The following is a 25,298-nucleotide window of genomic DNA, read 5'->3' on the forward strand; positions in this document are numbered from 1 at the left end:
CAACAAATTCTAGTTTAATTTTAGAAATGATTATGTAATACTGTAACTATAAAAAAACTAATCATAATAAAAATGAAGGAAAACAGCTCAAGTTATTATTGCACAAAAAATGTGTATATAATAAAACTTATGCATATGCATATAACTAACTGCCACAAATATGGAATTCCCGTCTTGTGTTATTTAGCATGATTTTGAACGTGTTAATTAATGGTCACTGGAGTATAAAAATTAAAAACTAAGGCAAGTACCCCAAAAGAGCAAAACCAAATCATTACATGAAAGAATTTTTCGATATTAGTAGGGAAAGACAGAAAACAGAGTAGCAAAAAAACTCCTCATGACAAGCAAGCAAACGTACAACAATGGTTGATTTTCTAGTCTACCAACAAAAATTTGATCCTAACGACAACACCTTAAGCCGTCTTGGGCTTTGGCTTAATGCGCTTCACCCTCGAATATAAGAACACTCCAGCAAGGGCTACCCCAGTACCTGCATCCCATCATCCAAAAAGTTCAAAATTGTTCTATTTAACTATTTCATTTTATCTTATCCCAAAGTAGTCGTTCGTTCGTACCTAGGGAGTTGATAGGTGAGACGGGTGTGCGGAAGAAGAGAACCGAAGTTACAATCACCACCACCCGCTTAACACAGTTTCCTACAGAATGGGTGACAGGAGATACGCGCTGCAATATCATGTACGAGACCTGCACCAACAGCTCTCTTCAGCACTTAAACAACATAATAAGTTACTAAAATTTTCCAAAAAGCTAGATTGACTATAAGAACAATCACTGACGCCATTAGTATCCATCACTAAGGAAATGCCTAATACACATTTACAGTACCCCTCACAAATTGGCCTCCATCAACTAAAATGAGTTTCCCACAATGCTAAATATAACAAGTTTCACAATAGACAGTATACGTGATGTATAATACGAGCATATGCTTCTAACTTTGATGAAGAAACACACTGCTGTATAAAAAAATCCTCCAATGACGAGAAATGGTGTCGCTAAAGCTGCAGAAGCGGCTATCCGCCAGCGTCCTCAAGTGCGGCAAGGGCAAGGTCTGGCTCGACCCTAATGAAGTTAACGAAATCTCCATGGCTAATTCTCGACAAAACATTAGGAAACTGGTCAAGGATGGTTTCATTATCAGGAAGCCCACCAAGATTCATTCACGATCACGGGCTCGTCGGATGAAAGAGGCCAAGAGGAAGGGTCGACACTCTGGTTATGGTAAAAGAAAGGGTACCAGGGAGGCAAGGCTGCCCACAAAAATTCTTTGGATGAGGAGAATGAGAGTGCTAAGACGGTTGCTGAGGAAATATAGGGAGGCTAAGAAGATTGACAAGCATATGTACCATGACATGTACATGAGAGTGAAGGGTAATGTTTTCAAGAACAAGCGTGTTCTCATGGAGAGCATCCACAAGTCTAAGGCTGAGAAGGCTAGGGAGAAGACGCTGTCTGACCAGTTCGAGGCTAAGAGAGCTAACAACAAAGCTAGCAGGGAAAAAAAGTTTGCAAGAAGAGAAGAGCGACTAGCGCAAGGACCGGGAGAGAAAGTAGCACCACCACCAGCTGCGGCCACTCCTGTCCCTACATCTCAAGGTACTAAGAAGGCTAAGAAGTGAGATCTCAGATGACCGCTCTTGTGCTCGTGGTAGCGTTCTACGCTCTCTCGATGGTTTTGTTAGTATCACAACTAGCATCTTAAATCGTTTTCTCGTCATCACATAACTATGCTTTACAATGCAAGGATTATTGATACACAACTTATGTTTTGGTTGACCAAAAAAAAAAAAAAAATCCTCCAATGAGTACCTGTTGATATGCATGGAAGCAGAGAGCTGCAATGAGTGATCTAGTGTAGAGCTGATTGACATTCACCCCCTGCAAATGGAAAAGACAAAACATAACGTACACTCGTTAGCAAACGTCACTGGTCATGTCTAGAAGAAATTGACAGTGAAAATTTTGCTATTAAGAAATGCATGTTTCATATAATGATAAGGAAAGTCCTGCTTTCTGTATATACTTACAGTAGCCTGAAGGTACGTAGGTGTAAGCTTGAAGCCTTCCATGAAAAAGGCGATAGGTGCCATCAAGAAGAAGGACATAATGGTAATGATTGAGAACAAGGTAATGTTATCCAAGGAATCCTGCATGAAGAGAAATTGATTTGAAGCACCATTGCTGGAAAAACTGATAGAAAGTATGTAAAATTCCTACTCCATTGGTGATATTACGCCAGCAGAAAAGTTGAACAAATTGTAAAAGATCACTTCAGGTACTCATCAGTTGTCATATATATAGTCAGGACTTGATAAAAAAAAGCACCGTTATTCAAGTAGACACATACCTCTTTCTTTACCATAAACTTTTTGCTAAGGACGTTACGAGATTGGTTTGTCAAATTTGAGGCCATAGCACTCCAAAATCCAGCCCTTCAACACAAAGATAGTGCAAAGATTGTGAGGATATAACTGAGCAGATATATTTGGATAAAGGCAATGATAAAATTGATGAGTGATTCAGTAACAATATGCCATGATCCTTTACCAATTGAAAGAGGCCTCAGTCATCGATGCCAAAGCTACTCCACCAACAATTGGCATAAGGGATGAAACTACCCATAGTGTTGGGAACTGCAAAAGAGAGGTCATGGCAAAGTAAGATATCATAAACCGCATAATCCAAACATCAAAAAACACAACAAAGGCAACAGGCAGCCACATTCTATGTAACCAAATGCCATTAAGTGAAAACAAAATGAGCTTCAGAAAGATATTGTATGCTACCAATAGAGCATATTTGAATATATTTAAGAGCACAGGGACATCTCACCTCTCCCAAGAACATGGCAGAGAGGACCACGGAGAAGAAAGGCTCCATAGCTTTGATTGTATGAGTGAATGAAACAGCAACTTTTCCAAGACTCATATTGGTGAAGAGATTGCCTAGCGTATGAACTATTGCCAATGGAAGAATTCCAGCAAGCTGTAAAATTTGGACCCAGAATCATAGTTAATGCTTATGTCAATAAACTGATTTGAATATATCCAAGGAGTGTTCAAGAAGTACCTGGGATCCACTGATTTTAGGCCGTTTGTACAGATTCAAAGTCCACATTGTAACAACAAGCACAGTTCCGACAGCAAATTGCACAAGGGTTACCGTCATTGGGTAGTGAAAAGCTTTGAGAACCTAACATAAAAGCATGATCATCATCATCACATACACTAGTAACACTACACTAAATAAATGGATTTATAATGATATCTGATTTCCACAAGCTCAGAGCTTCCATAAAATAATCATCTTAAAATTACATCACTCCTTTAGTAAAATCCCAAATCATTACATCAATTACCTAAAAAGTGAAAATGAATATCCTCTGACATGAGATGTTTTTAATCTGAAACAAGTGTTTTTAAGAACACTAAATACATACTAATAAACAGCAACTGATCCATGTATGCAAAACCATTTTGCAGAAATCGCACTCGACAGCAAAAAATTCTGAGGCAACTCAAAATAACAAAAAAATCATCTAGTGTGTAATTACCATTAAAGCCACATTCTTCCTAGCTCTAGTTCATAGCATACAACCCAGAAAAAAAAGTAACATAAATCAGAAAGTTAAGATCTTTCCCAGAAACCACTTCTACATAAAGGATCAAATTTGAGTAAAGGTACAATGCACTGTGACTACTAAATTCTTTCTACTCCTAAAATACATCCTAAAAGGGAAACAACATAAATAAACAAAAAACAATAGGCTTAAATAATTCCTGTAAAAATCACTTCAACATAAAGGAATCGGAAAAAAATAAAGGCACAAAGCACTCTAACAACCAAAATCAAATTTTTTTTGCTCAGATTTAATAAACATTCAGCAATCAGGCACAATTACAAACAGAATCGCTACAAATCGGAATCTTCCCAAACATGCAGAAATTAAAGGAGAAGAAATACATAAATCAGAGCACAAAATAGAGAGCAACAACTACCTGCTTGTTATAGATATTGAAGTAGATGTTAAACAGGTACCAGAGGCCGAATAGAGATCCGAGCACCACCGTATCCATGGCAGAACTCTTCGGCTTCGGGGTCTCAGCCGGCCCAGAGCTCTCCGCCGTGGCGCGAGACACGAGCCCATCAGATTCGGGCTCCGGCGGTCCCGGATTCGGCCCGGCCACCCACCCATTCTGCTTCAGCGAGCAGCTAATCGGGCTCAATTTTCGGGCCGATGCAGATAAGGCGCCGGGGAAATGGAAGTTTCCATGGGGCAGGGCGGCGATGGAGTTGAGGCCGCGAGCGGGGAGGCTGCGGGGACGGGTGGAGAGAGAAAGAGAAGGCGCGAATGTGATGGCCGTGCTCTGCATTTTCTCTCAGATCAATGGAGGAATTGTGTGTGAGTGTGTGAATATAATAGGATGGGAGTCTGGGAGAGGAACGTCGGAGGCTCCGTCGAGAAGGGAGAAGAGTTGGTGACAGTGTGAAGGGTACATAGAGTCAACAATTTTGTACGTATACGTGAGGGATATTCTCGGCATTTCCGACACTTACAAAAAAAAGGGGATCCATATTTGTTCCAACATACAATTAGAGTATCCACAATGGTTTTAGGCTAGTCATAGACCAATCATAGGCTAACCACAACTTCTCCTGTCATATTATCAGCAGTAAAAACTCCTTTTGTCATATCATCAAGACAAGCAACTGAACAATCAATAGGTTAGCCACAATAAACAAAATTATAAAAATAAATAATTAACAATCACACAAAATACGGAATTAAATTTACGACACAGATACGAGAAAATTCAATAATAATAGTAAAATTAAAAAAATGCATTAATATAAAAAAATTACATTAATTTAAAAAAAAACCCCATCTTCCACACACGAGCCCCCGCCTCCGCCTCACTCCTCGTGGCCGTCGCCGTTGTCGCCGCTATCCGGGACCCCCACCTCTGCGGCATCTGAGCCCGCGTCTGAGCCCCCCAACCGTGCCGCGGCGGAATCCAAATCGACCCGCATACTCTCGAGCATTGAGTGAAGAAACCTCTTCTCCACGGGGTTAGTTGCCGCCCTCCATTCAGCTAAGATCTTGTGCATCTGAGCCCGAGTTTGTTGACAAGCCAACAAGGGGGGATGCCGACTGGACCTCCTGGGACCCCTGGGCGACCCCCCTCGCTACCCGTTACATCCGCCTTTGCCCAACCGGGCGAGTGCGGCGAGTAAACGATGGAGGGGACGAGAACTCCTGAACATCCTCGGGGAGGTCGTGGGAACCGCCGCTGCTGCCGTTGTAATCACCGGCATAGTTCAGTCGCTGCTTCTTCGGCCAGCCAGCATCGACACCTGCCCGAAACTTCTCGGAGTCCATCAGGACCTCATAGCAGTTCCAGTAGGTGAACTCCTTATAAAGCCCGGGCACGGGGAAGACTTTCTCCGTTATCCTCCTGCAGTCCTCGTCAGTTTGGCCACTGATCTGCATGCGGAGGGCGTTGGTGTACAAGCCCGAAAATCGGGAGACCGCAGCCCTGATTCGGTCCCACCCCTTCTGGCACTCCTCCCCGCTGTGTGGCCTCCCCTCCGGGCCAGCTGCCTTGTAGGCTGCTGATATTTTAGCCCACAAGTTGACGATCCTCTGATTGTTCGAATGGGGGGATCATAGCAAACATTCACCCAAGCCTTGGACAGTGCGACGTTCTCAACATCCGTCCACTTCCTCCGTGCCGGGCTGTCATCATCAGCCGGCTGCGACGACTCGCCGACCACCCTTTTGCCCTTCCCCTTACCCTTCTTCTTCTTTGGTGCGCCCCAACCCCGCCCTACTCCCCCTGTTTGAACGGGAGTGTCCGCATCCTCGAGATCTATCCCCTACTCCTCTATGGAGAAAGTCTCACACCTAGTGAACTGCATCTCCGATGGGGTCGATGTGTACGAAGAAGCAGTCAAAAAATCAAAATTAGGGCGATAGACATTGCCCCCCCGGCGTCCCCTGCATCCCGGGCTGCATCCCCCGTTGCCACCCCGGCATCATCTACATCCCGGGTTGCATCCCTAGTACCCCCTGCCCGCCCTGCATCCCCTGCCATCCCGGGCATCATCTGCTGCCAAGGGTACATGTTGTAGTACCCGGCCATCGGACCCCATCCACCTCCCACGGGTACCGTGGGAGTTTGAGACCCGCTTGTCACTAGAAACCCCTCGTTGTTGTTCTCCATTTTGCTTTATTGTTCTTGTACAGAAATTAAGTAAGAGAGAAAACTCGTTAAAACAAGTGGTGCGAATGAAAATGACGTGCAAATCGCGTATATATAGTGTTTTGAAATTCTTTTTAAAAAAAGTGCTGGCCGATCGCCCGCCAACAATGGCGGCGAGCCGAGTCGATTTGGCGCTAGCCGACTCCAATGATTCGGCGAGCTCCGCTAGCCGCGATTGGAGATGCTCTTACATATTACTATATCAATTTTCCTAATCTTGTACTCTCCCCGGTCCCACAACCAATATTCATTTTATTAAGGAATTGAAATATTATTAATGGAGAAAATGATGCTCATCTTAAGAAAACAAAAAACAAATTATCAAAAATTGAAAGGGCTAATTTTGTGAGATGATTAAAATAAAAAAAGACTATTTTCATAAAATATAACTTTTAATTTTATATACTACTATAATTTTATAATAAAATATAAATAAATTTTTTTACATAAATATAATAAAAATAAACTAAGAGAAATAATGATGAACGGATCAAAATAACAAAATAAAATAAATAATGATAGACGGATGAACTGAAATAGTACTCCTATTTCGTTAATCTTGTACTCTCACATCCACTAATATGGTCTTGTTTTTCGGTGGCTTCGGAGTTTAAGAAATGTGAGATAATATAAGGTGGAAAAAGTTAAACTACCATATTAAATAAACGTCAAATTAGACCAATAATGGTAGATAGACTAAAATTATGAAATAAGAAAAGTAATAAATGAAAAAAAGAAACATTTTAATCTAACTGACGGCATCAATTAAATTTTTGGGGCTGTTGTGGTGCTATGCTCTCACACCATAATATTTAAAACAAATTAATATTTTAATATTTTATTTAATAAATAAAATATTGTGCTGTGAGAGCAAAGCACTCGTATGAAACATTGGCATACTGAATCGAATAAATTCCTTTAAATTAGAGGAGAAATGAATCGAATAACCTCTTTCAAGCAAATATAACCATTCAATCACTCCACAGAACAAAAGAGTGGATTTTCATTACATCAATATAGAAACAATTCTTTATACTATATTATTATTTGAGAGAGAGAGGTGATGAGGATTGCTAGTGCTCTACAACTTCACCATTTACAACTTTACAGGGAAGCTAGCAGTCTTCATCACCTGACAGACAGGGCAAACCTCAACAAATCCTTCACATTCTGCACACAGGCACAGGTGTCTGCAGGGAAACAGTAAGATCGAAACCTGCTTCTTCTTGCAGCATCTGCATTTTAGCCGATGATGGCTAAGGTGGTCCGGATTCTCCGAGCAACTGATCATGCCAGGGGGTTGCTTTAAGGAAGACAGAGCATCGTCTACCTCACTGTCCCCGAAACCTTCATTGCCATGGGCCGTGCCCTGCGCCATGAGCTGCTGTATATTGCTCTTCAGTGCATTGGCCACCGACTCATTGTACTTTGCCTTGTAGTGCCATGACTGAGCTTCCATGGCCACCTGCTTTATTCTGTCCTCCAACTCCTTGTTCTTGTGGTTAATGCTCTCTATTTCGATATCCTTCTCGTGTAGTTTCTTGCTCACTCCTTTCTCCAATGCATTCAGCAAGGATATTGTGTGCCTTTTGTTTATCTCTCTTCCACCCTTCAGGATATTTTCTTCCTGCTCACATAAAGGGAGAGATTAGAGATGACTATATAAAGAGTTGGGATGTTGAAAAAATCTGATAAACCTGAAGCTTGATATACTGCCCGAGTTCTTCCATATGTCGGTCCATCTCATGTTTAACAGTATTACCCAGAGAAAGACCAAATGGGAAGGCGTTTGTCAGATTCTCACTGGTTGAAGTAACATAGGAGCTACGCTCTTCTTTCTCATTTGAAAGTCTGAGCCCCGGCGATACTGGTGTGGGATTTAAAAGGAGTCCAGTATGGCTAGGTTTGTTGAGGTGAAGGTTGGTATTTGCAGACATGTCAAGCTTCTGCTGCACATACACAGTTTCTTCTTCCCTAACTCGTTTGCAAGGGCGACTGTCAGAGGGAGCACACTCATTTCTTACGCAGTTCATCACGCCAAGGCCGGTTGGGTATTGAGTTGGAACTGCACAAGGATACATACATGATAGTTAAGGTGAGACAAATTATGTACAACCAAAAAGATGATGTCAGTGGAAAACGAATTCTCGTGTAAGAAGTTGAAAGAAGATAAAATTAAAAGTACAAGGTGAAGAGTTTCAACATTCAAGCTTCTCTCCCTTCATTATACATATAGTTAGTGCCATCTTCAACAATGGCATTGAACTGTTCAAAACTAGGGCGGTTATTGCCTTACCACATATAACACGCGAAGAAGATGTATGAATAAAAGAAAGCTACATGTCAATGGAGCACTAAGTCATTCGAGGAAAAGGGTAAAAAGAATTAAGCCCTTCCTTTGCAAATTAACAAGCCCTGTAGAAACATGAAGCGAAGCAGTGCCACGCTGTCATAGTCAGTTTACCACCACAAGACAAACTAAATGCATTTGAACCTCAAGCTTAAAATCTATCTCGAGAGAGTATGTAACCTATCAACTAGAGCTAATGCTTTAGGAGAAGGGCAAGAATTTTCGTACATCTTTCACGAGTCACTCAATCAGAGGAATGTTTATGGCTTGTCAAAAACTAAGGAAGACACTTGGACATGTAACCATGCAGTGTTATCAGACACATTCGTTATATTCTTTCGGTTTGCAGTTAATTCAAAGATAACACATTACAGTGCAAAATCACATTCTAAAATCCCACATGATCACTGCCTCTTTGTATGATGCAAGGCCATCAAACTATATAAATATGAATGAACAAGTAAAATATCGCAATGGCAATACAATGGCAATACATCAACGTAAAAACTAGTAGCAGATGCTTCGATTTTGTAACAAAGCCACAACACATCCTCACCATGTCCAATCAACTGAAGCTGAGGCGATGTCGTTCTATTGTACCGGGAGTGGTTCCCCTCCACAACACCATGAAAATTTCCTCCTAACATCTTCCTGCAAATCACACTGTAATGCATCAAATATGATAATCAATCTTGATCAAAATCAATCAGAAACCTAGCAACTAATTTAACAAAACCTACAATGGCATCAAGAACAAATGAAGTAAAAAAAATTCCTAATTCCAAGACCTGATTGAATGATTATTAACAAAATTGATGATGTTCAAGATCAACACAACCAATTACAAACAGAAAATGAAGATCCCATCAACACCAAAAACAAAAATCAGCTCATAAATCATGGAAAAAAGGGGGCAAGATTCACACAAATGATGTGATCAAGAAAAAGAGGGGTCCTGACCAAAAACTCAGCAGAGATTTAGATGACCAATATGTAGCCAATATAGGAGTTGGGGGAAGGGAGGAAAGCCAGAAAGAATCTTGTTGATTTGGTTCAAGAAAAAAGGATGGCAATAATAATGAAAGTGTGTGTTGTTGTTGGTGGTGGAAGATATGTAGTTGTTATTGTCGTTCGGGTTAAGGAAAAAAACGATTCCATTCGGTGGTGTTGGTGTGAGAAGAAATGGGGGGAGAGTGAGAAGATGATGACTTCTCGTCATTGTTGAAGAAATCTTATTCTCCATCTTTCGGTATTCTCTCTCATCCTTGGTTGGTTTTTCTGTCTGTCTGGCACCTTTCTTTTCGTTTTCCCCAAACCAGTAATATTTGCTTCTCACTTTTCCTTTTTTTTATCACAAAATGTACAAACCAAACTTGGCCCATTAATTATCTTTTTCTCCACCTTAAAAATACATACCTACTCTTTTTTTTTTCTTAAATCATACTAATAATCATTTTTTTAATTAATAGAGTGAACATTCTAGAACTAAGGTCATCCGCAACGCCGGCTCTTAACCGTCTCATCTCTTAACTATTCATGGGCACCACTGTACTTTTCATCCCATCTTTTAACTAAGAGACCGCACTTGCAACCATGCATCTCTTAACCGTCTCTTAACTATCTCATCCATTAACTATTCATTCAATTTCATTTTTTATTTTTATTTCCAACAAATTCAATTAATAAAAACACACTTCATTAAATAAAATAAAATAAAATTACAACTTCAAATTCTAAAAAATTTTAAAAAAACATAATTAAAATCCTAAAAAAATATTAATCTTAACCATCTCATCCCTGAACTATTCATTCAATTTTATTTTTTATTTTTATTTCCAACAAATTCAATTAATAAAAACACACTTCATTAAATCAAATAAAATAAAATTATAACTTCAAATTCTAAATTTTTTTTAAAAAACACATAATTAAAATCCTAAAAAAATATTAAAAATACATATTTTAATTTCTTCCGCGCACTCTACTGGTTGCCAAAGTTTTCCCAAATGTGCTCCATTAGATCATCTTGGAGTTGGGCGTGGGCGGTAGAATCACGTGTCATTGCCCGAATAGACAACCGATCTTGCATAGATGGATGCACTCCACTACGAGGCGGACTACTTGCGGTAGAGCTTCCCGGGGTTTCAGGGTCGAACCAATTTCCCGCCTCAGGTCCTTCGTCGGCGACAATCATGTTGTGCAAGATTATGCACGTATACATGATGTCGACCATATTCTCCATAAACCACGTACGGGCCGGGGCTTTGATAATGTTGAAGCGAGCTTGGAGAACCCCGAACACTCTCTCCACATCCTTGCGAGCAGCCTCTTGCTTTTGCGCAAAAAGAGCCTGTTTTTCGTTCACAGGCTTGTTGAACGTCTTCACGAAGGTTGGCCACTTCGGGTAGATGTCGTAGGCAAGATAGTATCCCATTTTATACTTCCGGTTGTTAGAGATGAAGTTGATGGTCGGCGCTTTACCATTCAAAACTTCGGTGAAGAGGTCGGATTGGTTAAGCACGTTGACGTCATTGTTCGATCCGGGGACCTCGAAATACGCATGCCAATTCCATAGCCGGTAGTCGGCAACGACCTCGAGTATAACGGTGGGGTGGGTGCCTTTGTGGCTGCTCGTGTATGACCCCCTCCATGCCACAGGGCAATTCTTCCATTGCCAATGCATGCAATCGACGCTGCCAAGCATCCCGGGGAATCTGTGCACTTCTTCGTGAAGTCGGAGCAGAAACTGACAATCTGCCGTGCTTGGCCTCCGGAGAAATTCGTCGGTGAAGGCTGCCCGGACGCCTTTGCAGAAGTTTATCAGACACATTCTCCTAGTGCTTTCCCCGACGTGCAGGTATTTGTCGAACACATCCGTCGTTTGTCCAGTAGCAAGCTGACGGATTGCTGCAGTACATTTATGCTGCGCCGTGTGACTAGGACGGCCAACGGCGTCGAACCCTTCTTGGAAGAACTCTTCCTGGGCTACCAACGTATTTGCGATGTGCATAAATAGCCGTTTTCGTATGCGGAAACGGCGACGGAAGTAGGTCTCTCTCCATACCGGGTTGTCACAAAAGTAGTCGCGTACCAACCTTGCGGCGGCTTCCTCCCGGTTACGATGGATGTAAGCCCGGGATCGCCTTGGAGGCGCCGCGGCTTCCTCCTCCTCCCAACGTCGATCTTCTGCTAGCGATTCTTCCATTATGCGACGCATTTGCTCAAATGGATCCATAGATGATTTAAATTTGAGAGAAGAATAAAAAAGATGATTTGAGATGAAAATTGGAGAGGAAAGAAAGATGATTTGAGAAGAATAGATGTGTGTTTGTGTGTATAATGATAATGAAAGAGGAGTATTTATAGAATAAAAAAGAAAAAATAAAAAAATAACCGTTGAACGGTCATATTACCGTTTTTTAATTTTTTTTTTATTAAAATCAAAATTTTTTAAAAAAATGATTTATTGCGTCAGTGTGACGACGCCCACTCGCGGGTCGGCGAGTGGGCGTCACGCTTAGCCCCAGCGCGCGCCACGTGGCGCTGGCGCGTGGTGACCTGTCGCGCCAGCCGTCCCTCCGGGACGAGACGCTCGGCGAGACGGGACTGGGACGAAAGGCTGCAACGCTGTCTCGCGGCCGTCTCGTCTCTCCGAGACGAGATCGAGACGCCCGCGAGATACGTTGCAGATGCTCTAAAAGTCTAAAAGTGATCTTGTAACCGTTTCACAAATTAAATGTCACACTTAATTGATACTACCACAATTGGGATATTGATTTAAAAACCATAAACTAATAATTGCATATACCAGTCTTAAAAATTATAAACTATAAACTTTATACGAAGAAGGTTAAAATATTTATGTCATGTTTTGATATATTTTTCATTTTGTTCTCATTCTTTATTTATTTGACTAAATGTACAACTCGATTTTTTTTGGTTTAACATAGGAAGCATCGTGGGTGCACAAAAGAAAAGATTGTGTGTGGATTTTATCATTTTATTAGGTGTGGGGTTTATTTATTTATACCATAATGAAAGGGTCAAATTAAATGATATTAGGTTTGAGTTTTACCTATTTGTAAGTAATCTACTCACATAAGTCAATTAACAAATTATGAAATTACTACTAAACATTATTTGGGGAGATACCAAACCATTGATTGCTTAGGTTCGTCGATTGCTATTTAATACTCATAATTAATAGTATAATATTATTGAAATGGATGGAAAGAAAATAAGCATGATGACATGAGGATTTATGGGGTTTTCTCCTTTATTGCGTTGTGATGTCTTCGGTGGTGGTGGTCGGCTTCAAGGCACTCAATTCCAACTGACCTATAATAAGTGCAATTCACGTGACACGTCTCAAATATTTTAAATATGTACATAAAATATAGGGCTAGTACAAATCAATTTGATACTACTTGATTTAATAGATTGTCATAACGTTAATCATGATTAACGTTATTTGGCGTTGCAAGAGTCGATTTCTCTGCCTGAACTTTTATATTATGAAAAAATAAAGAGTGGCATCAACGCATATTGTTTCCCATGTAAGGAGTTAATAATTTTTTATTTTGTAGCATTAGATAATTACGTTGTACCTATGTTGTATATAATTTTTTTGGTGAACAAGTTATAGATCACAATTCATAAAATATCAACTTTGGGGGTCCCCTACCAAAACTAAGAAAATGGAAAGAGAATTAAATGTAATTCAAAGTATATGTTCAATTATTCAGTGTATTTATGTAGAACTTTTTTAGGTAATTGTACGCCAACTTTAAGAAATTTGATAATTTGATGAATAAGCCAGTCATGCCAATGCCAGACTTTGATTACTCTTAAAATTCATTTTTAAATCGACCACCACTTTCAAAGATAGTTGATCCATAGTATAGAAATATATAGATTTATATTCTACTCCATGATAGAACATTGATTCACACGTTTATTTATTTTGAGGTATTCTAAAATTCACTAATATCCTATTTTTCTAAAACCAAAAATTTTACTGATGAGAAGTAATGCAATCCGAACTCGAAAAAAAATAAATTAAAGACGACATTTTGACATGTTACATGATAAACCTCATTAATATTTCGCCAACTTAGCACATTGAGATTTGAGATTGAGTAGGTTAGGTGTGTGTTTCGTGTATAATAATTAATGGTGTGCTAGAGTTATCATTTTAATTTTATCATTCCGATTCAATCCACTACAACCTTTGCATCCATTCTCATAGTAATATAGTATGCAAGTGCAACCAACCTCTTAATACACATACACATATTCATTGAATTTCAGGATCTAAATAGCTAGGATTTAAACAAACACGTTGTATTATAAGTATAACTATATGAAATAAGGCAAGATGCAAAATAAGGTAAACATAGTCCATTTTACTTTTAGGTTCTGTTTGGTTGGAAACTACTAGATTTTAGGCATGAAATATTGCTACATCATATCAAGATGTTAATGGAGGCAAACCCATCAAACAAAATTCAAGAAAAGTGAAAAAGTTAGTTGAGAGATTAATAATATATCGGTAATTCTCTATTTCAAAGAAAAGCAATAAAATTTCAGTATTTTAAGAAGTGGCGATTCTATGTTTCATTCTATAGAACATTACGAACTTACAAAATAATAGCAGTATTCATTATCGTTTAGTAGGAGTTGACATGATTGAGTTTTACAAATATTATCTTATTGAATAAATACTATACGTATAATTAATTTTAGGGCCGACCTTTTCCTTGTGGACACTCATTTTCAATTGGCAAAGCCCAAAATACCTCAAAAAATAAGCAAAGCCCAAAATCCACAGTCCTGCAGTCCATAATACAAAAATCCATTACAATCCACCACGCGTTCCATCAATGCGCTTGAGCTTCATCTCCTCCACAAATGCCTAAATTTCACTGCAGCATCACTTTCGAAATATCCCAATTACCCATCGTGTCTTCATTAAACGAACCAGCCGTTCTCCCTTTGCGTGGATAATAGTAGCTCGAATTGATTCGAGCAAAACAAATTTGTGAAAAAGAGGGAATTTCACAAATAATGATGCACAGTCTCAACTTTAAGGCGGTTATGGATCTCAACTCACTCTCGTTTCCGAGTAGGCTCAGTAGTTATAGCATTGTCAAAAATTGCAATTTGCGGCTGATTCGTACCGTGGCTTGCTGTACATCCGGTCAGAGTTCAGGTTCAGGCTCGGCTCAGGACTCCAATCAGAGCTCGATTTTCTCTCGAACCGAAACGTACGCCTTGCTGAAGCAGCAGTTGGAAGTAGCTGCCAAATCTGAGGTCGAACCAATATTTCATATTCGCGCATTTCTCTGTTTATTTCTGTTATTTTCAATCCAATGCTTAAGTAGCACACTCGTGGTAAATTTATTGATATTATAATGTTTTGAATTGATGAAATCATTTCTCCGTTGGCTTTGTCCAATGGCGGATTTGGTGTGTGAGGTTGCTGCCCCTCAGAAAGTGTAACATCAGTTATACATATTTGTATGTACTATATGTATGCTTTTTTTATGTGTATATATTTGTCTTTGATACTGAAAACTAGTAGATACTTTGGACACTAAATTGAAGTTTAAATGTATAATTGCCGTGAATGCGTGAGTGTCTTCACTCTATGTTTAATTTGTAAACTTGATTTATTATCCTGTTTTGTTGTGCTTGCCTGAAAAAATTATGCATCTCCCTTTGCCTATGTCTATTAATTGTTAATATTGGCTATGTCTATTCATCATTCCATTGTGAATATGTTTGAGCCATGGATGGATGCTAATAGATTTAGGTAAACTATTTTCTCTAGAACAAGGCATATATTATTAATATGGTATGCTGAAGGGGATATAAGCGATTAATGTGGACAACATGAAGTATGAAGTGACCAATATGTACACAAAGTAGGCAATACTGCCTGCTTGTTGATCTATTCGAAAGCTTTTTCTCTGTTGACATCAACGGAATACTTTAGTCGTGGCTAGAATAATGGTGGAGTATGACAATTCCTTAAGTTAGTGACTAAAGATGAGCACAATTATTTCACCAATCTGTGCATCTGTTGATAGCGTCTTTCAGTCTTGTTGGATTGTGTAGTCCTATAAATACCCATTCCTATGTTTTGCAAATCCTAGTTATTACCCAAAGTAAACCCCCCTTAATAGTGTCTTGGAGTCTTGTTGGATTGTGTAGTCCTTAAATACCCATTCGTAAGTATTGTAAATCCAAGTTATTACCCAAAGTAAACCCCCCTTAATAGTTTTATTAAGTTTCAAGTGGATAGTTTCCCAAGTAATGAATGCTCTGGTGTAATATCTGATAGGGGCTGGTCTTGTACTGTTAGTGTTTTATCTTTTCTTTTTAATATAGGATTACAAAGAAGCTGCTAGAATTCGTGATTCCTTGAAATTATTTGAGGATGAGGAGCCAGTTTTGCGTCTCCGGAGATTGTTAAAAGAGGCCATTGCAGAGGAAAGATTCGAGGTACACACCCACTCTTGCAGCTACAACATTTTCGTTCTGTGTTACAATTAGACACACATTAGCTTCTTTTTATTTATCTCCAGGATGCAGCTAATTATCGTGATGAGCTTAAGGAAATTGCACCTCATTTTCTCTTGAAGTGCTCAAGTGATGCAACAACCTTGGTATGGCAGTATCGTTCATCTATTTTATTTTGTCAGTTTGTATCTGGATTGATATATTAATAAAATAAGCTTCTAGCTTTCATGCTGGCATGTAATTTCTTTGATCTGCAACCTAAGCTGAATTCTTTTCTCAATTGGGGATCTATCACTGTAGTCACTAGTGCTTTTCTAACTACTGATCAGATCTAATATACTCTGTCATATCATCATATGAGCTCATTGCTTTGCTTCTCTTGAAGCTGCACTTTTTTGCATCATTAAATAATTCAAGTCATATAATCACACTTTTTAAGCTAGTGTATAGCTCGATCTATTTTTTGGTCCCCTAATATTCAATTGATAAAGCCCCGTTTGAGTGCGCCATGTGCATTTGAAAAAAATCACATGAGGTATTAGATTCTTAGGGAGTATAACGTATAACTTGATTCATCAGATAAACCTGATCATCTTATGGGGGATTTTGGTCATAGAATTTTACTTTTTCTTTAGTTGAATGGATGAATTTTGTGGAGCTAGATGTATTTTGGTGATCGTATTGTGTTCTGCTTTCTGGTTCTGGTTCTGGTTCTTATTCAGCCAGTGTTGTGCTATCCCAGGCATGGGTACTCATAGCATGTATACCGCTACTTAATCACATTCTTTTCCAGGGCATCAGAGTTCAAGTTAGGAGTGTTTATATTGAAGGTCGAAGCCAGCCTTCCAAAGATCTTTATTTTTTCGCTTATAGGATTAGAATAACAAATAATTCAGATCACGCTGTACAACTTCTTAGAAGGCATTGGATTATAACTGATGCCAACGGAAAAACTGAGAGTGTCCAGTAAGTTTTGATAACTTTCATGTCTTGAACCCTCACTTTGTTGGTGATTATTTATTTACTACGTGTAACTGAGCGCTCTGCTATTGCACTGCAGTGGTGTCGGAGTGATAGGTGAACAACCCGTTATACTTCCCAACACTAGTTTCGAGTATTCATCTGCTTGTCCATTGAGTACGCCCAGTGGAAGAATGGTGAGACTCTCTCACTGTCTACTATTTTTATGGTTTGAAAATAAATGTATTGACATTAAACTTGCTAAATCCGATGGGTCAATATTATGTCTGTGATGATTATAGGAGGGTGACTATGAGATGAAGCATATCGATAAATTAAATGCTCGAACATTCAACGTGGTAATTGCCCCCTTTTCTCTTTCAATATTTGGAGATGGTGTTGATAATATTTGAGAGGCTACCTAAGTCACACGAGACCAGTATATATTACTGAATTTTGATATTGTTTGATTTTGTATGTGGTAGCTATCAGTGGAAATCAAATGTAGTGTATAGAGGCATGCCTATTTTATTAGTAGTTTGTAAAATAAATTATGAGCCTCTATCTCTACATAGATAAGTGTTACTAAATTCAGAAAACATAGCTTCCTATTGGGTAGCATTCGTGAAATTCTCGTCCTGAACTTGGCATTGTGCTGTTCTGCATTGTATTTAGTGTATATGTTTTGCCTGTGACTTTCGATTGTCATGTTTGTTGTTGCTCGACACCGATCATGATCCATAACTATCAGGTGGTTTTACACGAGTTTTTGAGCTTTAGTTTTGTTAGCTCATATCCAGTTAAAATTTCACATCAAAATCACATGTTTCGGTCGGTCAAATCAAAAACAGGTCGAGAATATAAATTCTGACAGAATTGCGCAGTCGACTTCAAAAATTCATTAAAAAATTCATCTTTCGACCAAAAAGGCTGATATTCACACACAACACAGAAGACACCTTGAACTTTACTTAGTTAAAATTTCGCACCAAAATAAGATCGTTTGGTCAGTCAAACGTCGGAATCTATTGTCCGAACATCTTGTCATGCTTCCAAATTTTGAATTAGGGTTTATCAAATATTCATCCCAACATATATATTCATATTTCCAACACGTAATCATGCTTCAAAAAGATCTCACCATCATGTTATCATATATTCACATAGCATTCACCACAAATCATCCACAAGTTCATTCTTAGAGAACCTAAATGCATATAAATATCCCTTTTTTTTATGCAACCATCAATCTCACCCGATTAAATATTAGATCAACGATCTCTACACTTATTATATGCATGATGGAATCAAAATCGAGGTTTCAATGGAGAGGATGAGGAAAAGAAGTTCAATTATACCTCTCTTGATTGAAACGATCGGTAGAACAACATATAATCTTGATTCTTCAACAATTCTTGGCAAAGAATGAAGAGATCTTGAGGGAAAAATAAAAACAAGTGGAAGAGGAGTGGAGAGGAGAAGAGTGGCGCGTGGGATGTGAGGGAGGCGTGTAGTTGGCTAGGGTTAGGATTTTCTTTCCTCTCTTATTTATAGAGTTAGAATATAATCCCACAATTAAATAATTAGAGATTTGAGAAGAGATGGGGGAAAGGAATTGGCGTGAAATCTGGGGAGAAATAAGAGGATTTTCGAATTCTAGGCTATTTAATTAGCCTATGATTTAATTTGGTATTTCACGGAGTAGAATAAAATAATACGGAGCAGAATAAAAATAATAAATCCTCCCAATAAAAAGTGAGTAGGCGATTTTTATATATATTCTCCACAAGGAATTAAATTCAAATCCTAATTTAAATAGGATACGGCAAGATCTCCTTAGATATGGTAAGATTTGATAGGATGTTTATATTTATTCACGGAAGGGAATAAATAAGTGATCAAAATATATAATGAATAATTTCCTCCTCCCATAAATAGGAGAATTTCGAAATCTCCATGGTGTAAGGCATAGGTATCGTTTTTCTCATGGAGAGAAATAAGGTAATTGGACTTTGGATTTAATTTGGATAATTATCCCAAACAAATAATTAAATCCAAGAAAATAGAATTCCTTTCCAATATTTAATAGTGGTCGAAGATTCTAAATAAAATGGCCAAGATAATTATTGATGATCCTATTTAATCTCACTCACCCTTATAAAAAAAATATTTCACTGCAATATATTTCACCCCGCATCAAATATTCAAATAGCCATGTCATCAATTCAATGAAGTTGACTCCGTCAACCCAAAATCATAACTACGAACCAAAATTAGGTCACCAAAGAAATCACATAACAATTCGTCATTTAATTCACAACATTAAAAGAAATAAATGCAATCGTGTTAGGGTTCGAAAATTAGGGTTCAAAAAGTGGGGCGTTACGTGATATATCAAAGTAGTCTATCTCCCAATTCAATTGGTGAAGAGCAAATAAAAACTTGTGGCCTTCATTCTTCGTTGTGGCACTTGAGTACCAGAGAAGGTAGTGAGACGAAATTGTGTCGCGTTTTAAACGTTCTTGGTGACGGTGTAGGAGGAGAAACAGAGGGGCAGAGTAGATAATGTTTTGTTTGGCATCAAAGATGTATGTGAGTCAGTGGAGGTTCGTTGTGCATCAACTGTGCGTTCTCTTCTTTGTTATGGTCCTTATCATCAATATCTAGTTCCCATATGCTCTGGTTTGAAGTTGCTGAGAGAGTTGGATGCTCTTACAATCCGTTTCTATGAGTTCCCGTTGGAGGTTTTGAATTTGTTGAGTTGAGGTACCTAGTCCTCACTTTGAGTAGAGAACTCCCTGCTTCCATATCCCGACTCACAAACCTTCAGTTCTTGATTGTGGGTCGCCATTTGAGCATCAAATCGTGCAGGGGTTGTCGTATTTGCCAGTGGAGATATGGAACATGAAGGAGATGAAGCTTATTAATGTCATGGATAGTGACATACCCAATCCTTGTGGGGCTTCATTGGAAAGTTTACACGCACTTTCAAATGTAAGTTTTCATAGCTGCAGTGAGGAAGTTTTTAGTGCAGTTCCTAAAGCATTGCTACAGATTGGAAAAGATTCAATGGGAAAATACGCTGCCTGATAGGATTCACTGTGCTTGTAAAGATTCACTTAAAAAGATTGAAATAGTTGAGTGCAATCCTTTAGGGGCAGAGAAAATGAACAAGGCTTTATGGAAGAAAGATGTATTGACTGTCCACTCTTCATGGGATGATATGAGATGACCTTATCAAATGGCACACAATATTTTGAACTAATTCTCTCTGTTTGAATTGTCTAATTTGAGGGCACATATTAACGTTGATTTTAACGAGTCAATTTTGGATTCTGTATAATTCATTTGTTGCTATCGTATTTCCAACCATTTATATTAAACTTAAACCTATCAATTTTAATTTAAATATCATATTAACTACTGATTTTATTCTAATTATTTATACTAAAATCAAAGTTTAAAAAAATTCTTCTAATTAAAAAATAAGTATGGAAAAATGATCTGGGTAATAGTACTCCCTTCGTCCCATAAAAATGACATATTCTATTTTGGGCTCCACTCTTCACAAAAAATACTATAATTACTTTTCTTTCTATTTGTCTCTTACTTTACCAATTGTGCATTAAAACCCAAAAAACACAAAAAATTCTATTTATGAAACGGAGGGAGTAGTATATCTTGTTCATAAACCCAAAATATTTTCTGTACACTACTATTCTTTTCACTAACTTCACCCCTACCTTTTTTTTACCTCTCTTACTTTCTCATCACTATCTTACTTTACCAATTGTAATTTAATACCTGTATCATTTATAAGTTTGTCTATTTTTTTGAGAAAGGAGGGATTACTCCACCCGTCCCACAATAAGAGTCTTGTTTTGCCTTTTCGGTCCGTCCCACAATTAGAGTCCTATTTTACTTTTAATATAGCAAATAGTAAGTAGGCCTTACATTTCACCAACTTATTTCACTCATATTTTATTATAAAACTAATACATTTAGTAAAACCTATATTTCATTAACTTATTCGTTCCACTTTATTTTTTATATTTCTTATAATCCGTGTCATAACCAAATATGACTTATATTGTGGGACGAATAAAGTATCTTTTAACATTCAAAGAAGCATACAAAGAAGAAAGTTTGGCTAGAATTAAAAAAATGGTTTAAAGAAGAAAGATTGGCTAGAATTAAAAAAATGGTTTATTGAATAAAGAGGGATACTTTTTTTTCAAAGTAATAGGTCCACTACCTACAACATAGGTAAATAGAAGTTTGCCCATGGAGCACTAATGTTAATTTTCGTACAACCGTCTCAATATGATAGTAATATGCTAATTCGGGTTGAGATGCCATCAATAACTCATGTGATATAATTCGTGTGATAATTGAGTTTAAGATGTGGGCGGTGGACTATTGGTTAACATAGTATAAAAACGTTGAGCACATTTTGAATTTATAAAATATGTCAATCTGATATATCTGTAATAGTTTGGGTAATAGGAGAGCTACTACTCCTGCTACTTTCTATGTGATGACAACGTAGGGGTGATAAATCGTGCAGATTGGGTCGTTATCCGGTCAACCTGATAACGACCCAACCCAATAAGGCCTAACCCGAATCCGACCTGTTAAGAAAACTCTAAACCCGAACACGAACTCAACCTGCTATCTTCAAACCCTAACACGTCTCGCATCCGACATGAACATGTTAACGACACGAGATATAATTTGGGTTGACACGACACGATAACGACCCGAACCTGATATTACACGATTATAACCTAATATTACACGATTAAATCTAATATTACACGATCAAACCTTATTTTTTAACCTAATTTGCACGATTAAACTTTGTTTTATATGATTTACACCTGATTTACAATAAATTTAAAAATTAAAGTAAAATATATATTTTTAATAATAATAAAAATAATAATATTATTTCTTAATGGGTTATCCGTATCCAACCCGCATCCAACCCGGAATTATCGGGTTCTTAACTGGTCAACCTGATAAGGACACGAACCCAATAAGACTTGATCCAAACCCAATAATTTCGTGCGGATTCATGTCGGATTATCGTGTCGTGTAAAAAATTGTTAGCCCTATGAAAAACCTACATAATCTAAAAAATTGTTAGCCCTATGAAAACCCTACATAATCTATCCATGTGAAGCCACTATGTTTGACTCAAAATTAACATGTGATAGTGAAATTGAGATTCAATAGCAACACAAATTGTAAATGTAGCCTACCTAATTCTAAGTGATTGCAAGCCGTCTCTTGTCATCTATTATAGGTTATTACTCGCAGTTCAGTTACTCTATAAATAATAGCTCAATCTTTTTGTATTTTTCATCCTGTACGGAGTATATAATTCTAAAACAATCTATTATCTATTACAATTACACTGAATTTTTAGAACAAAATTTTACTGTTCGCAGTTACATACAGATACTCCACATTTATATAATCTTGTCCACTTTAGATTAAACCCTAACAATTTAATTTTTGGATTATTATTCGAAAATACCTTATAATAATAGTAGTAGTTGATAAAACATGGTATCATATTTCCAAATTCTTTTGTTCATCTATGTATATAAGATAAGTTTTCACCAACAAAATCACACGTTTTTTATATTTTAAGAAATAGACCTAATAGATTGATATTGAGTTCAGATCTTGACTAATTACATTCACTGAATTTTTGGCAATAAAATGGAGTAGATGATTACATGTGGAATTATGGACCACCTTTTGGGCTTGGAATTAATTCGGCTGGGCCGTTTTAATTGATGGCCCGTTCTAAGTGTAATAAGTCCAACTCTTCTTGGCCCATTACTTATGGAGCGAGTACCCGATGGCTGCCACGTGTCACCTTCACCCGGATTATGGCGCTGAACCGTTGGATTTGGGGGGTGTGTTTCTGGTGAGTCTTTATCCGACTCTTTGACTCCTCACTCTCTCATTCTAATCACTATTCTCTCTCTCTCTCTTCTTGAGCTTTCGCTCTGCCTTCTCTCTAGAAACTCTCTCTCTCTCTCGAAGCTCTGGCCGATTTTCTTCTCCGATGGCTTCGATCTCTTCTTTTTGGTGAGGATCGAGTGTTATCTCTCAACCGCTGTGTTGATCTGGAGATTTGAGTGAGTTCAAGCGGTGGAGCTTGTCTCTGTGTGATTTCTGGGAGGTTTATCGGTTGGTTTCTTAGATCCGTGAGATCCGAGGATTCTTGTGGCCTTGTGGCTGTGATTGAGTTAGATCTGTGGTGTTAGGTGGCTGTAAGTGGTAGCAGTCGGGTAACCCTAGCTCGGGGTTTAGATTGGTTCCACTGTGCTCCCTTGTGACTTGTTGGATAGGACGGAGGAGGTCCTTGGCCCTGGTGTAGTCGTGGTTGCGACCTGAGCCATTTCGCTGTTCCTTGTGTTCTGTTTTTGTGTTCACAGTTTAGATCCATTTTGGATCTGTTTCTCTTGTCATACTAACAGTGTACTTGAGTGTGCAGGTGAATTGCAGCGATAGATCCGGTGCTTTTACGAGAGGTTCAGATCTTGTAAATCGATTAGGGTTCTTTGTTAATTCTTGCTTCTCTTTGTATCGTTCCTGTTTTGTATTACTTGAATCTGTAATTGGCTTGTACCTTCTGAGATTAGCCATCTCAGACTTTTGTCAATACAAAGAGGTCCCGGTAATTAGTGAACCCCGAGTAATCTGATCCCTACAGTGGTATCAGAGCCACGGGGGGATTACTTGGGCACGCCGGGTCGCTAAAAAATTAAGGAGGTGGGCTCGTCAGAGTAAAGCTCGGCCTCCGGTATAGGCCCAGAGGTAAGACGGTTACACCTTAACGAAGGGTAACCGCTCTGGTATATTGGCTGAAATCCTTAAAACTTTTACTGCTTTCTAGTCTAGGATTGGGCAGTTGTTTCTGGTAGATACCACTGGCCGTGGTCTAGGCTTATGTGCTTCTGTGTTTCTGTTTTGCTTCTTGTTGCATTCATGCTTAACTTGCTTCCATTGATTACTGTCTGGTGTGTGTCTTCTCCTGTCTTGTGTTCTAAGTTGATCTCTAAGAGCCCAAGATCTGTGTCTTGAGTGAATTACCTATCCACCCTGCACTAGTAACCGCCTTGAGTGACCCCCTGCGCCCCCATACATTGGGTGATTGCGAACTGGGAAATCCTCTTGCCGGGGTGTACGTGACAGATAGGGAAGAACTCGGTTTTGACATTTTCTGTGGGGTTTCTGGAACCGCTTGGTACTGTGTTGGAGTGCTACTTGCCTGTGTGTTGTGTGCCTGGTTTTGCATCTGTGTTTTCTGCATGAGAAATACATGTATATCTGTTTTAAGTGGTCTCTCTATGTCCTGTGTTCTTAAGTCCAGCTTCTGTGACAGTAAGGTTGTTTGCTGTGCTTTCTGGATTGCTGGTACTGTTTTCTGTGTGAAAGTTTTCTTAAAAATGACTCAACCAGTTGGTATTGTACCCTTTAATGGGAAAAATGATTTTACTATCTGGAAACAGAAAATAAAATGTATTTTGATTCAGCAAAAAGTTTTCAAAGCTGTGGAGGGAACTACTCCCGACACTGAACCTGCTGAAAAAATTTCTGAAATGAATGAATTGGCCAGATCAACCATTATTTTAAACCTTTCTGATTCTGTGATTAGAAAAGTTAGGTCTATTGAATCTGCTTCTGAGCTATGGCAGAAACTTGATACTTTGTATATTGAAACCTCAATGTCCTCCAGAATGTATTTACTTGAAAAACTTTTCAAATTCAAACTTGATCTTTCTAAGGACATTGATGATAACATTGATATTTTCCAGAAACTTGTTCAGGACATTAAAAGGTCTGGTGACAAGACTATTGATGAATATACTAGTATTGCTTTGATGAATGCTATACCTGACTCTTATAATGATGTTAAAACTGCTATAAAGTATGGTAGGGATAGTGCTCCTCTGGAACTAATCATCAGTTCTTTAAAATCTAAGGAAATTGAAATTAAGGAACATAATGCCTTTAAATCTGCTCAGTCTAAAGCCCTGCATGTTAGGGGTAGATCCCAGACCAGAGGGGGTAATGATAACAATAAATCTAATGATCAAGGAAAGAAGAAAGGAAAGGAAAGGGAAGGTCTAGATCTAACAGTAGGAATCCTAAGG

General features: G+C 38.4%; 4 protein-coding genes across 5 annotated transcripts; 2 read left to right on the forward strand and 2 right to left on the reverse strand.

The window, feature by feature from the left end:
* Window positions 1-274: 274 nt before the first annotated feature.
* On the reverse strand, window positions 275-4,519 carry LOC121749835 (triose phosphate/phosphate translocator, non-green plastid, chloroplastic-like). Its single transcript, XM_042144489.1, has 9 exons — window positions 4,023-4,519; window positions 3,094-3,216; window positions 2,857-3,009; window positions 2,572-2,657; window positions 2,372-2,456; window positions 2,052-2,171; window positions 1,834-1,902; window positions 579-708; window positions 275-493 (listed from the first exon to the last, which is right to left on the reverse strand). The coding sequence occupies exons 1-9, from the start codon at window positions 4,395-4,397 to the stop codon at window positions 417-419; spliced, it is 1,218 nt and encodes a 405-aa protein (XP_042000423.1). The 5' UTR covers window positions 4,398-4,519; the 3' UTR covers window positions 275-416.
* On the forward strand, window positions 987-1,788 carry LOC121749836 (60S ribosomal protein L19-1-like). The gene has a single exon (XM_042144491.1). It carries the CDS (start codon window positions 1,011-1,013, stop codon window positions 1,641-1,643), a length of 633 nt encoding a protein of 210 aa, XP_042000425.1. The 5' UTR covers window positions 987-1,010; the 3' UTR covers window positions 1,644-1,788.
* A 2,703-nt stretch (window positions 4,520-7,222) lies between the features above and the next one.
* LOC121748781 (BOI-related E3 ubiquitin-protein ligase 1-like) lies at window positions 7,223-9,947 on the reverse strand. 2 transcript variants are annotated; one of them, XM_042143293.1, is made up of 4 exons: window positions 9,598-9,947; window positions 9,194-9,288; window positions 7,985-8,352; window positions 7,223-7,914 (listed from the first exon to the last, which is right to left on the reverse strand). In XM_042143293.1, exons 2-4 carry the CDS (start codon window positions 9,282-9,284, stop codon window positions 7,384-7,386), a joined length of 990 nt encoding a protein of 329 aa, XP_041999227.1. In that variant the 5' UTR covers window positions 9,285-9,288; window positions 9,598-9,947; the 3' UTR covers window positions 7,223-7,383. The 2 variants fall into 2 exon arrangements, with proteins under 2 accessions (XP_041999227.1, XP_041999229.1); XM_042143295.1 differs by having other exon boundaries at window positions 9,194-9,300.
* Window positions 9,948-14,512: 4,565 nt separating this feature from the next.
* Window positions 14,513-17,816, forward strand: LOC121746527. Its single transcript, XM_042140406.1, has 6 exons — window positions 14,513-14,949; window positions 16,030-16,143; window positions 16,227-16,307; window positions 16,955-17,127; window positions 17,222-17,318; window positions 17,424-17,816. Exons 1-6 carry the CDS (start codon window positions 14,704-14,706, stop codon window positions 17,532-17,534), a joined length of 822 nt encoding a protein of 273 aa, XP_041996340.1. The 5' UTR covers window positions 14,513-14,703; the 3' UTR covers window positions 17,535-17,816.
* The last annotated feature ends 7,482 nt before the right edge of the window (window positions 17,817-25,298 follow it).

Source organism: Salvia splendens, chromosome 9, assembly GCF_004379255.2.
Source record: "Salvia splendens isolate huo1 chromosome 9, SspV2, whole genome shotgun sequence".
NCBI lineage: Eukaryota > Viridiplantae > Streptophyta > Magnoliopsida > Lamiales > Lamiaceae > Salvia > Salvia splendens.

What these genes read in the sequence shown, in the direction of transcription:
- LOC121749836 (XM_042144491.1), top strand. Translation starts at nt 1,011, where the DNA reads ATGGTGTCGCTAAAGCTGCAGAAGCGGCTATCCGCCAGCGTCCTCAAG.
- LOC121749835 (XM_042144489.1), bottom strand. Translation starts at nt 4,397, where the DNA reads ATGCAGAGCACGGCCATCACATTCGCGCCTTCTCTTTCTCTCTCCACC. An exon ending in TCAATATCTATAACAAGCAG is followed by an intron (nt 3,217 to 4,022) that starts GTAGTTGTTGCT and finishes CTTTTATGTTAG; the next exon opens with GTTCTCAAAGCTTTTCACTA. An exon ending in CTAAAATCAGTGGATCCCAG is followed by an intron (nt 3,010 to 3,093) that starts GTACTTCTTGAA and finishes CAAATTTTACAG; the next exon opens with CTTGCTGGAATTCTTCCATT.
- LOC121748781 (XM_042143293.1), bottom strand. Translation starts at nt 9,284, where the DNA reads ATGTTAGGAGGAAATTTTCATGGTGTTGTGGAGGGGAACCACTCCCGG. An exon ending in GCTTCAGTTGATTGGACATG is followed by an intron (nt 8,353 to 9,193) that starts GTGAGGATGTGT and finishes ATCCTTGTGCAG; the next exon opens with TTCCAACTCAATACCCAACC. An exon ending in GGCAGTATATCAAGCTTCAG is followed by an intron (nt 7,915 to 7,984) that starts GTTTATCAGATT and finishes TTATGTGAGCAG; the next exon opens with GAAGAAAATATCCTGAAGGG.
- LOC121746527 (XM_042140406.1), top strand. Translation starts at nt 14,704, where the DNA reads ATGATGCACAGTCTCAACTTTAAGGCGGTTATGGATCTCAACTCACTC. An exon ending in AAGTAGCTGCCAAATCTGAG is followed by an intron (nt 14,950 to 16,029) that starts GTCGAACCAATA and finishes TTTTTAATATAG; the next exon opens with GATTACAAAGAAGCTGCTAG. An exon ending in GTACGCCCAGTGGAAGAATG is followed by an intron (nt 17,319 to 17,423) that starts GTGAGACTCTCT and finishes TGATGATTATAG; the next exon opens with GAGGGTGACTATGAGATGAA.